General features: G+C 42.0%; 1 protein-coding gene across 6 annotated transcripts in view; it reads right to left on the reverse strand.

The window, feature by feature from the left end:
• The window catches only part of SLC6A1 (solute carrier family 6 member 1), a 110,945-nt gene that overhangs the window by 5,543 nt on the left and 84,899 nt on the right, over window positions 1-20,503 (reverse strand). For all 6 annotated transcript variants that reach the window (XM_048858231.2, XM_048858234.2, XM_048858230.2 and 3 more), the window contains 5 exons: window positions 13,110-13,222; window positions 10,579-10,710; window positions 9,794-9,896; window positions 8,252-8,352; window positions 665-832 (listed from right to left, as the gene is read on the reverse strand). In XM_048858231.2, the coding sequence (XP_048714188.1) occupies window positions 665-832; window positions 8,252-8,352; window positions 9,794-9,896; window positions 10,579-10,710; window positions 13,110-13,222 (617 nt within the window). The remainder of the gene's footprint in view (window positions 1-664; window positions 833-8,251; window positions 8,353-9,793; window positions 9,897-10,578; window positions 10,711-13,109; window positions 13,223-20,503) is intronic.

Below are 20,503 nucleotides of genomic sequence, written 5' to 3' on the forward strand. Positions count from 1 at the left end.
AGGGAAGGAGGTGGTGGGTTGGGGTGGGCTGGGGGCTGAGTGAAGCTGAGCTCCACTGCTGTAAGGGCCGTTATGCCAGCACCACAAGTTAGAGCAGGATCCTGCTCTACATTGTGCTGAGGGCAGGCAGCCACAACCATCTCGCTGTAGCCCAGAGCAGGTTGGATGCAGTGGAGAATTTGGGCCCAGGTCTTCAGTAACGTCATAGCCAGAGCCTCAGATGGTGTCCATTTGTCTAAAGCCACTAGAGTCAAGGGAGCTATACTGAATTGCTGCTGTGGATCTGGCCCCCCAGATCCCTAGAACTACGTCAGCCTTATCACTGACGTATTGTGCTGCAGCTGCCTACCGTGTTAGGAGTAAATTGCACTTATTGGGCTAACGCTCAGCCATTTTGTTTGCCATCCTCGTACTTCGTAGCTGGCAGGCTTTCAGAGCCGACATTGTTATGGTAGCAAGCTATGTTAATATCTGATGTCTTCAGAAAGCCTAAACTCTGGACAGGAAGAGTAATCATGGTTTCCACGTTCTTCCATTTGCCGCAAAAGGACTGAGCTAAGACAACTGATGCCAAAGCAACTAAGGTCACCTGTCGCATGTCAAGTATCACGGCATGTATAGCTTATAAAGTATAATCATGCACACATAAATAAAAAAGACTTACCTGTTTTAAGGAGCCTTTTAAGGTAAGAAACATGTATGCCATGTAACCTGGAATCAGCACCATAGACGAGAGAGCCATGAACCAGCCAACCCCTTGGCCCCATTTTGGGAAAACATAATTGCCCATCTTGAGAGGAGTCATTTGCACAGCACTGAAGATAAACACTCCCTGAAAAAAAAATGGAAAAAAAATAGTGAGACGTCTCTGTGACCTACAGTTGTCTCTGTGTTTTCCAAACCACACTGCTGGACTTACTGGGCTCAATCCTGAGCCTGCCTCCACCCTCATGGAGAGGAGAGGAAAGCAAGGTCGGCAAAAAGTGTCCCCTTACTTCCTGCATGAGCTGCCCGCATCACCAGACCCTGCTTGGGGATGGGGGCCAGAAGCCACTGCTGCAAGGTGGAAGAACCTTGGCTCGGCCTTCTCCACCCCACCCTGTGCCAGCCAGCACTGCTGAGCCACTGCAGAAGGGGCAGTGAACCGAGGCAGGGGAACAGCTGGCATGAGTCACTTCTCCCGTAGAGGTAGGGAGAATTAGGAACTGCATTCTGGCTGAGTCCCATTTTTGGCCCTGCTCTGTGCTTACTGGGGTTAGATTACAAAACTCCAGTCCACCCCTGTGAGATGCCAAGAAGCATTAGTTTGAGGAATGGGAGGCATTTAACTGCTTTAGACTTTTTACTGTAATACCCTGGAAAATGTTAAACAGTGTAACAGTTACTAAAAGAGATGTGAATCTGCGATGTCCATACTGGCTGCATTGGGCCAAAGTTTGACTTGTGATGACTACTAGCTCATGCCAGAAAACCAACAGCCACCTGTAGCAAGCTGATGCGGAAGTTGTCTGTCTTTGTTTAGTGTCCCTTCAAAAACCTCCCAGGCAGGGTCCAAAGATGCTCCATGACCAGAGACCATGTTCTGGCCTAGGGGTTCAGCTTTGGTCTGCATGTTTCTGTGCGTAAACTCCTTGACCTTTTAGCATCCTCAATGCATATTCCCTAGGCAGGTTCTCTCTACTCTTAGGAATAGATCCTGGAAGATATGCATGTGTGGAACTTAGCCAGAAGACAGAACAATGCTTTTGCAGTATATATGATGATATAATTTAAGAGCAAGGTGTTCTTTCTCTCAAATTATATTAGGCCTTTTTCAAAGCACCTGTCAGAATTTGGCCTATAGGGTTTTAATTAAACACACTTGTTAAAAGAACAGAGCATCCTACAATTAAACAGCTTTGGCACATATTACAGCTGTCGGCCAGGTCAGCTATAACCATTCACTCAGGTCTAAAGCATGGCAGGTAGCATCTTAGTATACCTTCATTTTGGGGCTATGTTGACAGAAACTAACTGAAAAAGAACCAGAGCTTTGGGCCAGCTACTTGCTAGTATAAAATTTCATTGCTCCATTTAAGTTGACAGAGCTACACTGATTTATACCCACGAAGGATCTGGCCACTTATTGAAGCTATAATTGCACATACAAAGAAAACAGGTTAGATTTTTCACAAGTATGGCCAAATTTTGGTGTTTGTGCCTGCAGGGAACTGCTCATTCCCTCTTTTGAAAATTTGTCCCTAGTTCGTTCTTATTTCAGTTGCTATCTATTGTATGCATTGGATTTAGGGGATAGATATATTGCATGGGATTCTTGTCAAGATCTTACTCCTGTTCAGTTACAAGAACTGAGGCAAGAGAGCGCAGAGAGAAGAGATCGTGAGTGTGTGTGTGGCAGTTTGGGTGAATGTCCCAACTCAAAAATGTTTTGAAAGATACCATTTCAACATTTTGGCAATAGAAAGTTTGGGGTTTTTTGAGTTGCAATAACTTAGTCTAACTTTCTTTTAATCCTCTGTTTGTTTAAACAGGTCAAAATCAAAGCAAAAACATGTCAATTGACCTGAATTGAATGCTTTTTTGGTTTAGTGGTTCACAACAGTGACATTTTGACTCTCCATCCTAATTTGGGATGAGAGAATTTTTGAAATCTCCACTTCTCACTGGACGGGAAAACAGTTTTCTGTCCAGTTCTAGTAGGAGCACAATCTACTGCCACTTGAGGCTAAAGTGGAGTTGTTGCAGATTTTTGTCTATATCACAGAGCAAAGCATGGAATGGAAGGCCAGTACCTCCATTCACCAGGTACAATAGAACTGACTTTTGTTGGTAAGCCAGAGAAAATTTTTCAATATACTGTGTGTGGAATACCATTTGCTTTGTACCACCCTAATGCCATCTTGTACTAATTGAACTTGCACTATCAAGTGATGTCCATATAATCCCCCATTCATCTTATTGAAAAAAATACCTTTTGATATTTAATGTAGTCATTTTTCTATAAATTCACCAAACACAAAGTCCTTTCTTTCCTAGCCTGCTGCAAGTGGCTAACACAGCATACCTCAGGGGCAACCTTGTTAACTGAATCAAGAAAGAAAGCAAAGCTCACTCTGCTCACAAGTTCAACCTTTATTTGCAAAGGCCACATGTAGAAAGTTTTACCAAAGAGGGAAATGTAAGCTGGCAGCTTTTAGATCACATTATCATCACCTGTGAACTCAACATGAATAATGGATTCCCAGAAATAAAGATTTTTACAATAAAAAGCAATTATGCTCCCCTCACTCCTTCCATTGCAATTTATACAGTTTCCCAAACAATGTTTCTTTAATAATTATTTTCAGAGAATTGAGAAGTGGGTCACTGCATTTGGGGAATGGGTGAGTGCAAGGAACACTCAAAGTACTGTGTCAGTTCTCTTTAGTATTGTTGATTTGTTTGGCTGTGGCCTTCAGCTATTACAAATGATTGCTCATTAATCCTTTAATGAGAAAGGCACAAACTTTAACTGTACGCATGCCTTTATATATGATTCCAGAATCTGAATGCATGCATCTATATGTGTGCTGTGTCTTGCGCACAGCCAAGAGCCAGTTTCGGATTCCCTCACTCACGGTGAGTGGTATCTAAGTAATCCCCCTGGTTTCAAATAGGACCACTGGTGAAGTAAGGTGTTTTTATTTCAATGTAAGGATAGCAGAATCTGCCTCTGAATATGTAATAAAGATCTTCTTTCTAAATAGGTTGTGTCCCTGTAGTGGTGGGGTCACCCGCTCCTGCCTGGAAGGGCTTAAAACAGCCCTGGGAGAGGGCTGGGGCAGGGGAAAAACCAGGCTGATTGGGAGGCAGCCTCAGCTGGGGACATGTCCCAACCAGACCCAGCTGGCCCTATAAAAGCCAGGGAAGCCAGGAGCAGAAGGACTGTCTCTCCAGCCTGTTGAGAGGGAGGGACCTGACTGGTGGGAGCATGCCAAGGTACCTGAGGTGGAGCAGGGCTGGGGGAAGGCTAGAGGAGCTGGGGAGCTCCAGCCCGGAAACCCCCCAGGCTTCAGGCCTACTGGAAGGCCAAATAGGTACTGGGGTTGAAGAGGGCAGCCCAAGGGGTAGGCAGAGGCAGCAAGTCCAAAGCCCCCCTTGCCTATGATGAGTGGTGCTTACACTGCAGTCGGCCCCAGGGAACGGGGGCTAGGTGATGACTGGCCGTGGCCATAGACTGAGGCAAGGTGGGGGTAGAGGGTTGGGGGCCCACAGAGAGGGGAGACCCAGAGCTGTGCGGGATACTACAGGTGGCATCACCCTGGTGTGAAAGGGGGCACCGGGGACCAGGAGGGACTCGGGGCCCAGCAGCAAGCAGGACACCAGCCTGCAGAGGGCGCTCCGGAGGCTGGAACGCTAATTCCCCAGACAACCAGCAGGAGGTGCTGCAGGGGTGAGTCCCGCCCCGCCACACATGGTGGAGAATGCGGGCATAGTCAATCCGCCCCTGATACAAGGGGAAAGTGCAAGGACGGCAGGACTATTGCCCGGACATTAACAGTTGAAACAGGGGATGATGGATCCCGGATACACCAGGGTGTTCTATGGCGAGACCCCGGGTACTATCCCCTGGTGTCAGCCCCCTGGAGGAAGGGGGCTGATGACCTACGGGGGGCCGGGATACTCAAACAGACTATGAGAGGTGCAATGGGCTCTCCAGCAACTGATGGCCCAGCTCGCGGAGGAACAGCGGGCCTTGGTAAAGCTCCTCTGGAAGGAGTTCAGGAGGAACTGCTGAGGGAGGAGGCCAGTGCCAGGGTCAGGAGGCCTGGCACGGAACAAAGGGCTTGTTACGGCTGTGCCAGGCATAGACATATAAGACAGGACGGTCCCTACTGGGTTGGGGGCAGGGTGCCTCATCCAGACATGGGACCGCGGCAAGTCCCTCAGGCAGTCCGCTGGGTGAGGGAACCCAGGCGGCTGCGGGCCTGTGGGCTGAGGGGGCACCTATGGCGGGAGTGCTCTGCCCCAAGGAATACAGCCCAGGGCAACCCAGGGAGGGCTGGCCCAGTGAGGGACAAACCATAGAAGCCAGGACCTGGGGCAGGAAAGGTGCGGCAAGCCTGCCGGGAACCGGGCCACACGAAGAAGAACTGCCCCCTTGGAGGAGGGCAAACTCAGCTAGAGGCGGACGAGAGAGTGACTGACCAGCCAGTGGGCCACCCACAAGAAGTAGCAAAGGTCGCAACCTGGATGGAAGGGACCCCACAGGAGGGCGGGACCCAGACCATCACCAGGGAGGTCTTCACTCAGGAAACCCAGACAGACTGGGCCAGGACCCAGGTGGGGGTAGAGTAGGTGGCAGCGGGAACCCAGACCTGAAGGAAGAGGGCCTGGGGGACCCTAACCTGCGTGCGTGACTGGAGGCTGCAGCGGAGGCCCGAGCCTGGGAGGCCTTGGAGAAAAAGTGTGCGAGCCTGGAGGGGTGACCCTGGAGGGCTAATTTTGGGGAGCCAAGAGGCCCCCCCTACCCCCAGGTGTGGGGGCTTTGGGGGGGTGTAGTGGGGTGGTCACCCACTCCTGCCTGGAAGGGCTTAAAACAGCCCTGGGAGGGGGCTGGGGCAGGGGAAAAGCTGGGCTGATTGAGAGGCAGCCGCAGCTGGGGCCATGCCCCAAACAGACCCAGCTGGCCCTATAAAAGGCAGGGAAGCCAGGAGCAGAAGGACTGTCTCTCTAGCCTGTTGAGAGGGAGGGACCTGGCTGCTGGGAGCATGCCAAGGTACCTGAGGTGGAGCAGGGCTGGGGGGAGGCTAGAGGAACTGGGGAGCTCCAGCCCGGAAACCCCCAGGCTGCAGGCCTACTGGAAGGCCAAATAGGTACTGCGGTTGCAGAGGGCAGCCCAGGGGGTAGCCAGAGGCAGCAGGTCCAAACCCCCCTTGCCTATGATGAGTGGTGCTTACACTGCAGTTGGCCCCAGGGAGTGGGGGCTAGGTGATGACTGGCTGTGGCCACAGCCTGAGGCGAGGTGGGGGGTAGAGGATTCCCCGGGGAGGAGAGACCCAGATCTGTGCAGGGTACTGCAAGTGGCATCACCCTGGTGTGAAAGGGGGCACTGGGATCCAGGGCCAGCAGCAAGCGGGACACTACCTTGCAGAGGGTGCTCCGGAGGCTGGAACGCTAATTCCCTGGACGACCAGCAGGAGGCACCACAGTCCCATAACCTCCAATTTATACAAGAAAACCAGATAGCAACATGTTTGTACAACAGGCATGGACTTCAATAGCAAACCATTAGCCTCCCAATTTGTAGACTTATTTCTCCATCTAGGCCTTTGATCCAGCTTCTGTGCACATACAGCCAAACACTTTATATTAAAGAATGACGTTAACATGACGCTATGCTGAAGCTTAAACCCCTCAGCCGCCGGGAAATCCCATTTATTTGAAAAGTAACTTTAACTTCATCTTTTGTATTTATGCATTATGCAGTTGTTCACTACATGTTTACATAACATTGACCAATGTGAGCTAGAAGGCTTAAAAGTCTGATTTATATGTTTTTGTAATGAGTATAGTGACTTGTTATGAGCAAGCTAATGAAAAATCCTTTTGTAACTTGTAAAACTTTCAGTTTAATTGTTTTTATAACAATTGAAATTAAATGTAAATACATTTAAAATTAGTTTACTGTTTCTCCCTACTAAATATAATATATGATGCAATACAATTACATTTTTAGCTGTTATTAATAAAGTATTAGATAATTTTGTTAACATATTGGCCATAATCATAAACAAAAGTCATTAATTTGACCGGTAGAAAGGATTTTCTGAACTAAGTGAGACTGTTCCATCAAGTCTGCTTTTATCACTGGCTTCCATGCAGATTCACATTAGTATAACATCTAGCAGAATTTGGACCATTAACTTCAAATGGGACTTCCTGCATGATTCATGTGAAAATGATGTGACATTTGATTAACTATTTTTGCATCTCTACACATTCAACTCAAATTTTTAAATGTTCAGTAAGATACTCAAGCATGTGTCTGATTTTAAGCATGAAAGTAGTTTCAATAAAGTCACAAGCTTAACCTCGGATACATGCTTCCATATCTTGCTGAAATGGCGGTCTAGGCATTTATTAGAGCTGATCAGAAAACATTTCCTTCCCTTACCTATGAGAAACATCGATAGAAACAAAATTATTTAAGTCAAAACTCTCAGCAGAAATTTTAAACTTTTAATTAAAAGAAGAAAACCCCTAATGCTGAAAGCTTTTGTTTTTTAGCTTTTTGGGTTTCTAATGAAAAATTCCTAAGAAAGTGGACACTCTTTGTCTAAAATTTTCATTTTAGTCAAAACCCCAATTTTCCATTGACCAGCCCTACTGATCATGCCAGGAAAGGTGATGATCATACACACACAAGTGGGCAATGTTTCAAGGTTTTTCTGCCTTATTTTCGTGGGTTCAAATCTCAAATTTAACACTGCATCAACATTATCATTGTGTTGAGTGCCCACAGAGACAATGAGCTTGGAGATGGGAAGGTTGAGCGAGGAACTGAAAAATGGAGGGCTGAGACACTTCTGATGTAAGGAGACACAGCAATGTTCATTACATGTTTTCTCCTCAACGTAGCCCTCTATTTCCTCCAATTCGGTTTACTGAAACTCCTTCTAGTTAAAGAAATGCTGCAGTTTGCCTCTCTCTGTTTATGTATTTCTCTGAGAGAAATAAATATGGTTCATGCAGTTAAAGCTACATCTATAGTACATGATGCACAGAAACTTGTCTGGATTTGTCAGCAAAGCAGATACCAGCAGCTGATGACACAATCTGGTGGCACAGTCATCAGAGTTCCATGAAGGAAGTGACTCCGGCTTGCAGCACTTACACATTCTGTTGTCTCTACTTGTAACGCCTGTGAAGGAATATAGTTTACAGGAAGTGGGCACTTTTGGGGCATTCTAGACTTGGAACAGGACAGCTGTATCATGTTTAACTTTACAGGATTTGCCATCTCCACCATCAAGCTACTCACCACTTCTGAAAGCATAAACCCTAGAATTCTGCAAGTCATTCGTTTCTTAGACTGATTCCAAAAGATTGGCATTCCAGGGGCCTGATTCTCCTGTCTGTCTCCTCTCTCTTACATTAGTCTTAACTGTCAGGATTTGCATAAATGTGCTAAGATAGCATGACTATATTCTAGCACATATTGAAGTCATTTATATCCTTCATATCACAGTATAACAATTTTGTTCCTTACTGCCACAATGATAGGAGTAAAGAAAGACCAGCAAAGTTTCCACCAGATGCAGGGTCTGTATCCCACCATCTCCTGGATGTTGTCATAAAATCTGTTAACGCCTAGAACATAGAAATAAAAAGACGAAAGAATTTTTGTCTGACAGATGATGAAAGCACAACTGGTCTGAGATAATAAAGACCCTTTTAATGCACATTCAGTAATGTGGTCAAGGAGCATTTCTCTCAAAGTCTATATAGACTATGGCAAAACTTTGCAGTTAACGGAACAGGAGAAAAAATGCATGCAAATGCCATGAAAAACAGGACTTTTATATATCGTTCACATTGCACCACATTGAGAAAGGAGGCTATGGGTCAAATCAGTGATGTTGTACCCGTTGTTGCCAGCAGTCAATTTAGCTCCATGAGTATGTTGAAAAGTTCCTTAACATCATTAGGTTGCAATGACAACACTATCATTCAGGTTAGCAAAAACTCTTCAAGCTTTGTTAGAATATAAGAGATTTAGTCTGAGATTTTCTAAAGAAGCCTTCATAATCCCAGCCTCAACTAGTAGGAGAGGGAATGAGAGGGTTCTTTAATGCCTTATACAGATGCATTAATTGCAAACAGCAGTTTTTGTTTACGTGTATGATCTACCACTATTCTGTCATCCTTCAAAAAGTGCAAACCTGCAGACCTGCACATTGTCCACATCTGGGATATCTAGTGTTACATTTCTTTCTTATTCATATGCTGGATTCATATGGTGCATTGTTCCTTTCCATCCAAACATGGTTTATTCCTATTAAAGACCTCATCCAAAGCTCATTACAAGCAATGGAAAGTCTCCCACTGACTTCTGCGGGTTTTTGATCAAGCCCACAATGCAAATCAAAGTTGCTAAATTGTTCCTGTCTGACACAGAAATGATGACTATTGCCGTTCTGGCTTGGACATGAGGCATACGGTAGTCAGCAAAGCCCTTACATCAAGATTCATATATGGACATGACCATGCTTGGCATAAGCATGGAACTGGGGCCACAACCCAATATCAAGCTCGCAAACACCCCGGGCAGACTAGGGTGTACATTTTGTTGCCTTGCTTATGCACGGGCAGCAACTTTTTTTCAGCAAGGCTTTTAATCTTCAAAAGAAAAAAAATTGGGCCAATCTGTTCTGCATTCCTGTGTATCACTCCAGCAACGAAGAAGCAATTAGAGCTGGATCGGAAGAAAACTTCTTCATTCTAACACAGGATTACAAATAAATATGAAGACACACATGTAACACTTTCCTTCCCACAACTGCTGATATTATTCTCTGGGGTGTTTTAGAGAGTCATACACCATAGACCAAATTCTACACTAAGATGTGCATAACCTTCCGGGCCGTAAGGAGGTTGTACTCATGCAAATGAAAGCAAAATCTGGCCCCATATTTAGATAAACAGATTACTGAACAAAATGGGTCTTAATAAGTGAAACTCGCCCCTCTTTTTCACAAAATTTATAGTCTCACTACCCCATGCAGCATAAAGAGACGAACATATCACATACCATAGCACCAGGATATAGAGATACACTCAAAGAATACAAGAAACAATAGGCTCATTCCACTTGCAGAGTAGTAATCAAACAGCTTGAACACATAAATTCCACCCTATGAGATACAGGAAACAAATGACTGAAGTGAGCACATTTCACCTGATATTTGTTTTGAAGACAGGTTAAGATTTCTCATTAATATTTTTGTAGCTCTCTATTATTATTGGTTTATTTTTATTATGATTACTTTAAAATTGTAGTTTAATTTTCTGAAAAGCTATATAATGCTTAAGATTGTATTGATTGCCTTTTAAGAGATCAGTAGTTATTGAGAACTAGAATAATGTTAACCAATTAGCTTGCATATGTAAATTACAAACTCCTGATTGGCTATGCATTCAGTAATTTTTCTGAACTAATTTGCAGCCAGTCAATTCATAATAATAATAATAATGATGATGATAATAATAATACATTTTTGTTTCATAGTGTTGTCACTTAAGGATTTCAAAGAGCCTTAGGAGCCTTGGGTGAGATTCCCAACTGCGGAAAATCAGCATAGCTCTATTGACTTCAATGTGCTAATCTTTGCATCTTGAGCAAATCTTCAGAGGGTAATGATAGTTTTTGTCCAGCTCCACTTTCTGCCCTCTTTAGTATATTTCCTTATAAATATATTAACCTTATAGCCACAGTGGAGGGTTTTTTCCATTCTTCAGCTTCTTAGCGAACTTGAACAAAATGATAAACATTGTAGGTAAGCTTTCAAAATAAAAATCCCTTTATATAAAACTTACCTGAGTAATATTGGACAGTCCTATCAGATAGGAAACAACGCACACAATAGCAATGAAGATTTCTCTTCGATTGCGTAATAACTTTGGAAATTCATCCACCAAAGCTGTTATGAATCCTTCCACAGTACAGAACTGCAAGTAGAGTTACAGGTTACACACAACACAATGAAGCTGCAGTGTTAGATTTAAAGCAACATTTTCAAAAGCATTCAGTGCTGCCCCCATTGATGTCAATGGAAAATTCAGTAGGTGCAACCATAGGCCGATGCTGAACACTTCTGAAAATCCCTTTTACTGGTTATTAAAATCTATGCAAAAAAATTATCCTTTTGGCACAACTCTTACAAATTACCATATGCTCCATTATGATCAAGTGTTGTTTCTTTTGTGATGGAAGAAGAAGTGCATACAGCCTAAGCAAACAATTGTGCATGTGCTTGATTGACATTTCTTACATGAAGAACATTAAATATATGCATAAAAGCTTGCCAGATTGGGCACCTCAACTGGAAAGTGAAAAACTCAGGGTTGGATCCTTATTTGGTGTATATCACCGTAGCTCCATTCAGTCAATGGAATAATGCCAATCTACACCAGCTGAGGATCTGAAACCCCATGGGGAAACTTAAGAAAAATTACCAACAGAAAGTTATTTCCATGATAACTGAAATCATGCAAGCCTGCTGTATGTGCAGTTACAGTCATTTTTAGAAGTGAAATCATGACTTAGCCAATATTTGCAGTTCTTCTTATAGTGCATGAAATGTTTCATTAATAACTGATGGAGCAGTTAGACAGAAAAAAGAAGAAAGCCTGACAGCCTGTAGACATATCTTGTTTGTAATAATATTAGAGTATCTTCCTCAGCTGTTACAATAGCCTAGAGACAAGCTCTCTCAAGAATATTTTTGACCCAATTAATTTCACAGTAGTTCCCCAGAGTGAATGTTGTGGTTTATAGTTTTTCAATGAACTCCAGGCTTGACAAAGGAAATAGCAAAAATAAGAATCTTTGGTTTCTTTTCATATCTCTTGGCAAAATGCCTTGCTTTTCTTTTTTGTTTTTTAAACACTTCTTGGCAAGGGCTGCAATCAATCAGTTTGGCTATCAGAAAAACACAGAAGTTTGTTCTAATTAATTAAAGACTATTGCAGTACTAGTCATATGTAAGCAGTCCCACAGGTTATGTACCATCAATGCCATATGATTTAGTAATCAAATGGAGAATTGTTGTTTGCAAAGGTCCCTTACGCTGCAACTGTGTGTATGGATCCCTGCATCGATGATGAACTTCAGAATGGCTTTATACAGGGCTCTTCATGCTCATGACCAGTGGCAGAATCATGGTCTACAAAGGTATTTTGTAAATTAATGGAATTTATAGAAAATGAAAATACTATCACTCCTTTGGCAATTAAAATATAAACCACCTAGTCCCTTTCTGAGATGGAAATATGTTCTTGAGGCTGTATGAAGTTTTCCAGTCTTTTTAAGCACTCCAAGTCCAGAAAAGATTTTCGCCAAAGTGATTCTTTCGCATCTTGTTTTTCAGTGCGGCAGACTGGCAGAACAGCTAAGCTCTATACTGACTATTCATTCCCAGGTGAAATTCAAGATTAAGGTTAACATGTATAAAGTTCTTCCTGGTTTAGGCCCCAGTATCTCAGAGACCTGCTTCCTTTCCACACGCTACCATGACAACTATGCTAGGCTGTCTCTCTTCTGTTTGTCCCTCAGGTGCCAGAAACAAGGTTTCTCAGTAGTAGCCATTTGCCTCTTGAATTCGCACCTATGGGTTATACTTCCAATCCTGCAATTTACTACATTTAGAATGAGATGCAAGATGGCCTCTTGGTCCATGCCTTCTGCTAGTTGTAGGTTCTCGAGTCTCCTTGCACTTGGTCTACTAGCTAGACTTTTCCAGTTATCAATTTAGCTGTTAAGTCAGGCGCTGCGGGGAGTCATAGCGTATATGATTCCTTTGTCAGGAAATATTTGTTGTGTCTAAACCTTTAAACTGTGTCCAAATATTGCCACAGTGATGGACACCTCAGAAATGTTTATAATCAACAATATAAAATTGTTATTAATTAAGGGGGAGGCCCTTTTGTTTGCAGAGAACACATCCTGCATACTGTACCTACTTTTGTTGCAGCCGCTGACTCTGAGGTTTGGAACTAGCAGTTCCTGTGGAAAGGAAAGTGGCTCAGTACCAGTTGCTGGCCTTCAGAAAATCCCAAACCCTTAGGTCCCCTCCCACAGCTGTCTACCCCATTCCACTAGAAGTGGTCCTGTACTCAATGATAGCTTACAGTGTGAAATGCACAGAAAGAGATACTGTGTGTCATTAGAAAGACAAGGTGAATCACCAATAAAAGATATTTACCTCACTCACCTTGCCTCTCCAATATCCTGGCGCCAACATGGCTACAACAACACTGCATGCTGTGTGTCATGCCATACATACGACAGAAAATAATTAGCCTTCCTTAGTAAGTATTTTAAAAGAATCAACAGTAAGCAACATTACCTGGCTGTCAATTCCAAGCATAAGCAACATGGAGAAGAACAGAATTGCCCACAATGGAGAGATAGGTAACTGTGTCACGGCTTCTGGATAAGCTAAAAATGCCAGTCCAGGACCTGGTAACAGAAACAAGAGATGGGTTATTAATTGTATATCTTTATTTTAGCTTTGATACAATGCAACAGGATGGTCAGGGTATTTGCACTCTATGGTACTTTTGTTTTAGATTTGTTTGCCAGTCTGAAGACTAATGAGGTGCAACTTGGGGTGGGATAGCGAGATCAGGGAAATAATAGAGAGAAAATAGACTCCTCTATAGAGAAAGAAGTAAGTGGTACCTCAGGTTCAAACGTTTTAAATTAGATGTAATTCAAAATGCTGCTCCTAAAAGGCTGCCTTTATGAGTTTCGATACTGCAAATATGCTTGCCTCTCTGGGATAGAATTTGCATCTTCAGGCTCCTTGGTGAACTCTCTCTGCCTTGAACCTACACTCAAACAGCTGGTGATAGCTGCAACAGCCAGAACAGTCCTTAGGAAATGTGGAGACACTTCCCCTCTGATGTATGCAGAACAATAGATAAAAGGAATATAAAAGATAGCTCTGATGGAGATGCAGATTCACTTTCCAGTATTAAGAATAGGACCATTTGCTATTTCATGGAATGATTTCTATTGCAATATCATTACTCTAACATAAGAAGTGTCTTCTGACAGTCATCAGGGCCAGATACTTCAGAGAGAATGAACAGAACAGGGCAATTTTGAATGATCCATCCCGTCGTCCAGCACCAGCTTCTGGCAGTTGGAGGTTTAGGGGCACCCAGAGCACAAGGTTGCATTCCTGGCCATGTGGGTAATAGCCACTGATGGACCTATCCTATATGAATTTATCTAATTATTGTTTGAACTCAGTTCACAACATCCCCTGGCAACGAGTTTCACAGGATGACTTCGCACTATGTGAATAAGTACTTCCTTTTGTTAGTTTTAAACCTTCTGCCTATTAATTTTATCTAGTGATGACTAGTTCTTGTGTTATATGAAGGGGTAAGTAGCATTTTCCTATTCACTTTCTCCAAACCATTCATGATTTTATCAACCTCTACCATATTCCCTCTTAAACATCGCTTTTCTAAGATGAATAGTCTGAGTCTTTTTAATCTTTCCTCATGTGGAAGGTGTTCCATGCCCCTTATCATTTTCTTTGACCTTCTCTGTACCTTTTCCAATTCTAATATATCTTTTTTGAGAGGAAGCAACCAGAACTGCACACTGTATTCAAGGTGTGGGCATACCATGGATTTATATAGTGGCATTAAGATATTTTCTGTTTTATTATCTATTCCTTTCCTAATGGTTCCGAACATTCTGTTCGCTTTTTTGACTGCTGCTGTACATTGAACAGATGTATTCAGGGAACTATCCACGATCACTCAAAGATCTTCTTGAGTGGTAACAGCTAATTTAGAACCCACAATTTTGTATTTGTAGTTGTGATAATTGTTTCCAATGTGCATTACTTTGCATTTTTCAGCATTGAATTTCAGGTGCTCTTTTGTTGCCCAGTCACCTAGTTTAGGGAGATCCTTCTGTAATGTTTCACTTTCAGCTTTGGACTTAACTATCTTGAGTAATTTTGTGTCAACTGCAAATTTTGCCACGTCACTGCTCACTCCTTTGTCCAGATCATTTATGAATACGTAGAATAGCACTGGTCCCAGTATGCTTGGTCTTTTTACTATGAAACACAAGAAGTGGAAGGTGACGGGGGAAATGACCCTTATTAAAAAAGGAAAGAGTGTGTTTTTGTTGTCTCAGCACATTGGGAACTAGCTGTTCATAGGCTGATGGAGAAACTCATAGTAGTCTAAAGTAATCATAGAAATAAAATTGGAGTGCCTCTTCCTCAAGTGGACATCCTAGTTATTAACTGTAAATTCAATATAATCCTTATTCAGTTTTCACAGAAAATAACTACATTTGTGATAACTGGCAGGGACATACTGTAGCTTTTCGAACAGCGAAGCAGCAAACATTAGATATCTGAATGTTATCATCTTCCAAGATGCTTACCTTCCAATGTCCTCATTGCATATACTTCGACCTTTGCTGATCAGCATTATTAAATATGATTGGAATGCCTCCCACATGGCAAAAATCCCAGAAAGAGAAATATGCCCTTGCTTTTGCTGTGTTCATGTGCATCAATCAAACACAAAGCAAAGGTTGTGATGGTAGTGTCTTTAAAACTCTCACTTCATACTACTTTTTACAAAATGAAACTGGAGCATTTAGAGAAAATGATGTTAGGAATAAATATATCAAGACTCAAAGAGCAAATATTTCAGATGGCAATTTGCAACCCCGTCAAAAAAGATGTGATGAATTATCAAGCCTACATGTTTAAAAAGAATATTAGAGGTGGGCCCAACCCAATACAGCAGATCTGAATTGCTCCATAATTTTGGGTTGTGGATTCTGAACTAGGATCCGCATCCACATTTGGGGGTTGGTTCCTATCTCTGGACCAGACCAAAAATCCCAGCTTGAACTAATGCGCTTATAATTACTGTGTATGAAATCCACATGTGGACCCAAGCTCCTTTCTAATAATGATGATGCTCTATACCTAACAAAAGGGAGCAAATATTATTCATAGCTTAATCCAAATCACAGTCTGATTATATATATAAAGGAGGATATGAACCACATTTTTTCCAGTGTTGCTTCATGAGTTGAGGAGCAAAACAGAGTCTGCTTCCAAAATCAAATCCCAGCAGGAACATGGAACTGCCAAACCAGATCTGGCTATTGCACAGCATCTGTAGTGTAATTGTCAAATGAAATATACATAATATTCCAAAAGCCAGAGCCATAGCAAATATCATAAGATGCCTTTCCCAATTTATGTAGCCTATCTCCTGTTCGTAAAATCTAAGGAATGCCATCTGGCTGGTATTTTTCATTACTATTTGCATATTCTATTATACCAACAACACTGAGAGAAGTAGCATTACAGCACTATACAAACCAGAGAGTCATGTGCTCTCTGATTCTACAGAAAGGCTCTTTACAAGAGCAGCTGCTGATAATATTGACTAAAATCGAAGTCCAAAGACAGCCATATCATAGTTTCATGATACTGCATATTACTTTTTCAGAATCAAGGAGATGTGAAGCTCTGAATATGTGGAAGAAAAATTTTTTGACAAATAATACATGGTACCTGTTTTGGATTTTAAGGACTATATCAACATTAGAAGAGTTTACTTCAAGATTAGAAACCAACACAGCTCTCTCAACTAGTCCACTTCTGCCTTAACTCTCTCTCCACTGTCCAAACATCACTGGGTAAAGTAGTATTTTGGACCAAAAAAAAACAAACCCAAACATAATTATGACACAAAACAAACATTACTAGCCCAGTCATAATCTCTTAGCAGATTAACTGTGATTTACTTAACATAGAGTCCTTTCTTTGTAAACTGGGCTGAAAGGGGGGGGGGGGAGGGGACTAAATACAGGAAGGTCATTTAATAATTTCCCTGTAAGTGTACTGCTGTCATAACTACTCTGTAATTGTGGGTCACTCTGGTATTTGCCTGATATTTTAAAAATGTAAGAACCAAACTGTAAAGAGAGAATGACCCACTCTGAAACATTCTTGCTGTTTCTGTTTCCTTTCTGCTCATCTCACATCGTAAGGAAGAGCCCACGAGATTTTGCCAAGAGTTGCTAAGTGCACCTGTAAGAATACATATAGTAGCAGATGCACACTCCTATTTTTCAGCATGAAGCAGCTACAGCTGTTAGTTTATCAATCAAAACTTACTTTAATAAGTTAAAGTGACTAATTATCCTATATAATAAAATTGATGTAATATAGATATTGGACATATATGCATATTAGAGTCCACTGAACAAAAAGAATGGGCGAGCAGAAGTCAAAGAACATCATCGCTATGAGAGTTGTGCTCGTCTGGCTGCTTTTGCTTCCTAAAGGTATGAGAGAGCATTTTTGGTTTTAAGTCCTATGGATGTGTAACTTCCAAGTTTTGCTTTGAGATTGTTTGAATTCTTGAACCCATGTCTGTCAAAGCAAAGATCTCAGAAAGTGCACACACACACAAAGGTGAATACTATAGTCAATTTTAACAGCTGCAGCTACTCAATGAACTGCTTCACTATTTTTTTTAAACCTTCAAGAACCTGACAATTTCAAAGCAAAATTCACTTGATTTTGAGTCAAAACTATGGAAAAACTGACTCATGCAGTTTCAGTACAAACCCATGAACTGACCCAGGTTTATTCCATAGAGCATCCAAGTCCACTTGAAACTGACAACTACATTCTTACGATCCTCAAAGAACCTCTGAATTAACAGGGAGCTTGTGTGGCAAATTACTTATTACAAGAAAATTATTATTGAACTGGTGTTACGGCATACGCTCAGTACCACCTCTGAAGATACTACAGTTTGGACTAGGAGTGTGTGAATTGCAGTGTGCACCAAAATGCTGCAGAGTGTGAATGCTGTGAACATGAACTGTTTGAAGAGGAGTATGCTAATGCGAACTAGGAACCTTACAGTCACACCTGCAGTCTCCACATGCGGGAGTTAAAGTGCAGAGCTTTGTTGGACATGGCTTTTCACACCCCCATATTCCAAACTGTGGGGCACAGCAGACAAGCCCGAGGACTGCTCTTATTTTGCACTCGCAGTTTCTCTTTTCTATATCTCTGCATCAGAGATTTTTTCACACACACACACACACACACACACACACACTCACTAACCTCAAGCCAACCAAGTTTCATGAGGTTCCAGGTTTCCTTTCAAACATTTCACAGATATCTGAACAGTATGAGACAAAGCTGGTATTTCTGTTTAAAATAATTCAGTGCATATTAATTAGTATCCCCCCCAAAATAAAAAAATAAATAAAAAGCTAGATAGTAAACCATTTAACTTTGTATTAAAGTTTGATTTAGAAATGGTTTATAATGGGTTAATAAATGACTAATAGATTTTCTGAGCATGTTACAGACATGAATACTTTGTGTTACAGATCGCTATAAGCACATCAATAGAAGGTGTTAGTAATAAGCCATCTATTGACCTATTGGACTGTATGATGACTGATTAGCAATGTATTAAAACATCTATTAACCCTTTGTAAACTATTTATAAATGGAAGTTGACTGCACAGCTTAACACATTAAACTCTCTTACATTTCCTTGACTGTAGAAATGGTAGCCATTTGAACAAAGCCTGGAAATTCAGCTGGCTATCATTTCCTGATTCAATATTCTATATGTAATATCCATGCCAAATGGATCTGATCAGTGTTTTTCTTATCCCTCGTCTATAAAACCATTCTGTGATATTCCCAGAAGGGACAATTATAGGTGGAATAATCAGAAGAGAAACAGTCTTCTCCTGTTATATTGTCTGAACTTCCTGCTGACACACCAACCCAGCCTCCTTTCAGGCTGCACTTAATAGAGTCATTGTTAGCTAGCAGCGGGAGTGCAGGAAAAGGATTATTGTGGACATCTTCGAACTCAGAGTCTGGTCTTCAGGTGCACTGAAAGCTGGTGTCTAACTTCACTCCTAAAACCCAGGTCTCTGGCATGGTAGCACCATGCACTGCTTCTGGACCACTCTGATAGCTATTACCAGAGTCCCAGAGCACATCTGCATAAATCAAGTCATGCTCTGCCAATTTGTCTTCAGCACATTATTAGCATTTTGATATAAACCATTACCTCAGTGAGCAAATTTTACAGTTTTCTCTACTATTTGTAAATGGTAACTTTAAAATAGGGTGTTTCAAGTAATGTCCAATAGGCTTAGTGAGAACAAGCAAAAATTCACATGGATTTTAGTGTGCAAAGGAGTTTCTCTTGCTATACCAAGCAGAAGGAAAGATATATTAACACTACGTGTGTGTGTCAGAGCTATGTTCATGTATTTAAAGATGACTTAGAAGATACATCAAAGGGCTTCTCATAAAATGAGCTCTATGGACCCATGGTGTCAAATACAGTTATGGGGAGAGTTAAGGTCACTGGGCTCTGGATCTTTCTCCCCCTGGAACACCAAGTCCAATATCATGGTAAGTTCCAGTCCAAGACCATTTCTGTTGCCAGAATTACATGAACAGCAGTAAAGTCATTTTTCAGAGTAGCAGCCATGTTAGTCTGTATCCGCAAAAAGAAAAGGAGGACTTGTGGCACCTTAGAGACTAACAAATTTATTTTGAGCATAAGCTTTCGTGAGCTACAGCTCACTTCATCGGATGCAAATCATTGCAATCCTATAATGACAAGGATGTGAAGACCAGATGACCATCTTCAGTTTCTAAGATTCTCTGGAAGGATGCGGAAATAATACTGTGTTTGAAGAATTATCGAAAAAAGACATTTACAAACTTTAAAATTCCACCAATTGACATAAAGGCCTAAAGGTCAGCAAACCTAAATTACAATGTAAAAGAGATTGCAAGACAATACGTTGTCTTAGGATAGCTAAAAATCTAAGGAAAGTGCATTTTATATAAGTATTTATTTACTAGTTTGCTATGGACAAGCTAGGGTAATTACAATTAAGTTATTACAGTAAATCCATATTTAGAGACCTAAATAAAATTGGCCTGTTTTTTAAATGCACTTAGGAACTGCAGCTACCACTGAAATGAATGACAGCAGCCGGTGCTGAGCACCTCTGAATAATCAAGCTATTTATTTAGGCCTGGATTCACAAAGGGACTTTAAGCATTGCAATGCTCAGTGTCACAATTTTTAGGTGTCTAGAAAACACAGGAACAACACTGCAATTCACAAAGCCTGAGTTAGACACCTAGGCTCCCTATACAATACATTGGGGGAGAGACATTTAAGCATGGTAGGCGGGTAACTACCTAAGTTAGCCAGTGGGAGATGCTGATGACAGGGGTACGTCTTAAGCCCTGCCCCCCTCATGGAGATCATAGAATCATTGAATCATAGAATATCAGGGTTGGAAGGGACCCCTGAAGGTCATCTAGTCCAACCCCCAGCTCGAAGCAGGACCAATTCCCAGTTAAATAAGTGCCAAGAAGCACTTATCTCTGTTTGCAATCCATGAACTCCTCCCCTGGAGTCAGGTGGCTTAGGCTTGTAAGCAGTTTCTTGTGAAAGTGGGTCAGGTCCCTGCCACGCTCCACAGAGAACAGCCAGAGGAGGTGGGGGTGATGCTGCCCATCTTAGAACCTTTAGTATAGTATTAATAGGACTCACCTGAGATTTGGGAGACTAAAGTTGAGTTCCCTCCACTACCTGAGGGGGAGAAAGGATTTGAACAGAGGTCTCCCACACCCCTAACAGAATGTTCTAACCACTGAGCCATGGG

This window comes from Caretta caretta, chromosome 7 (genome assembly GCF_965140235.1).
Source record: "Caretta caretta isolate rCarCar2 chromosome 7, rCarCar1.hap1, whole genome shotgun sequence".
NCBI lineage: Eukaryota > Metazoa > Chordata > Testudines > Cheloniidae > Caretta > Caretta caretta.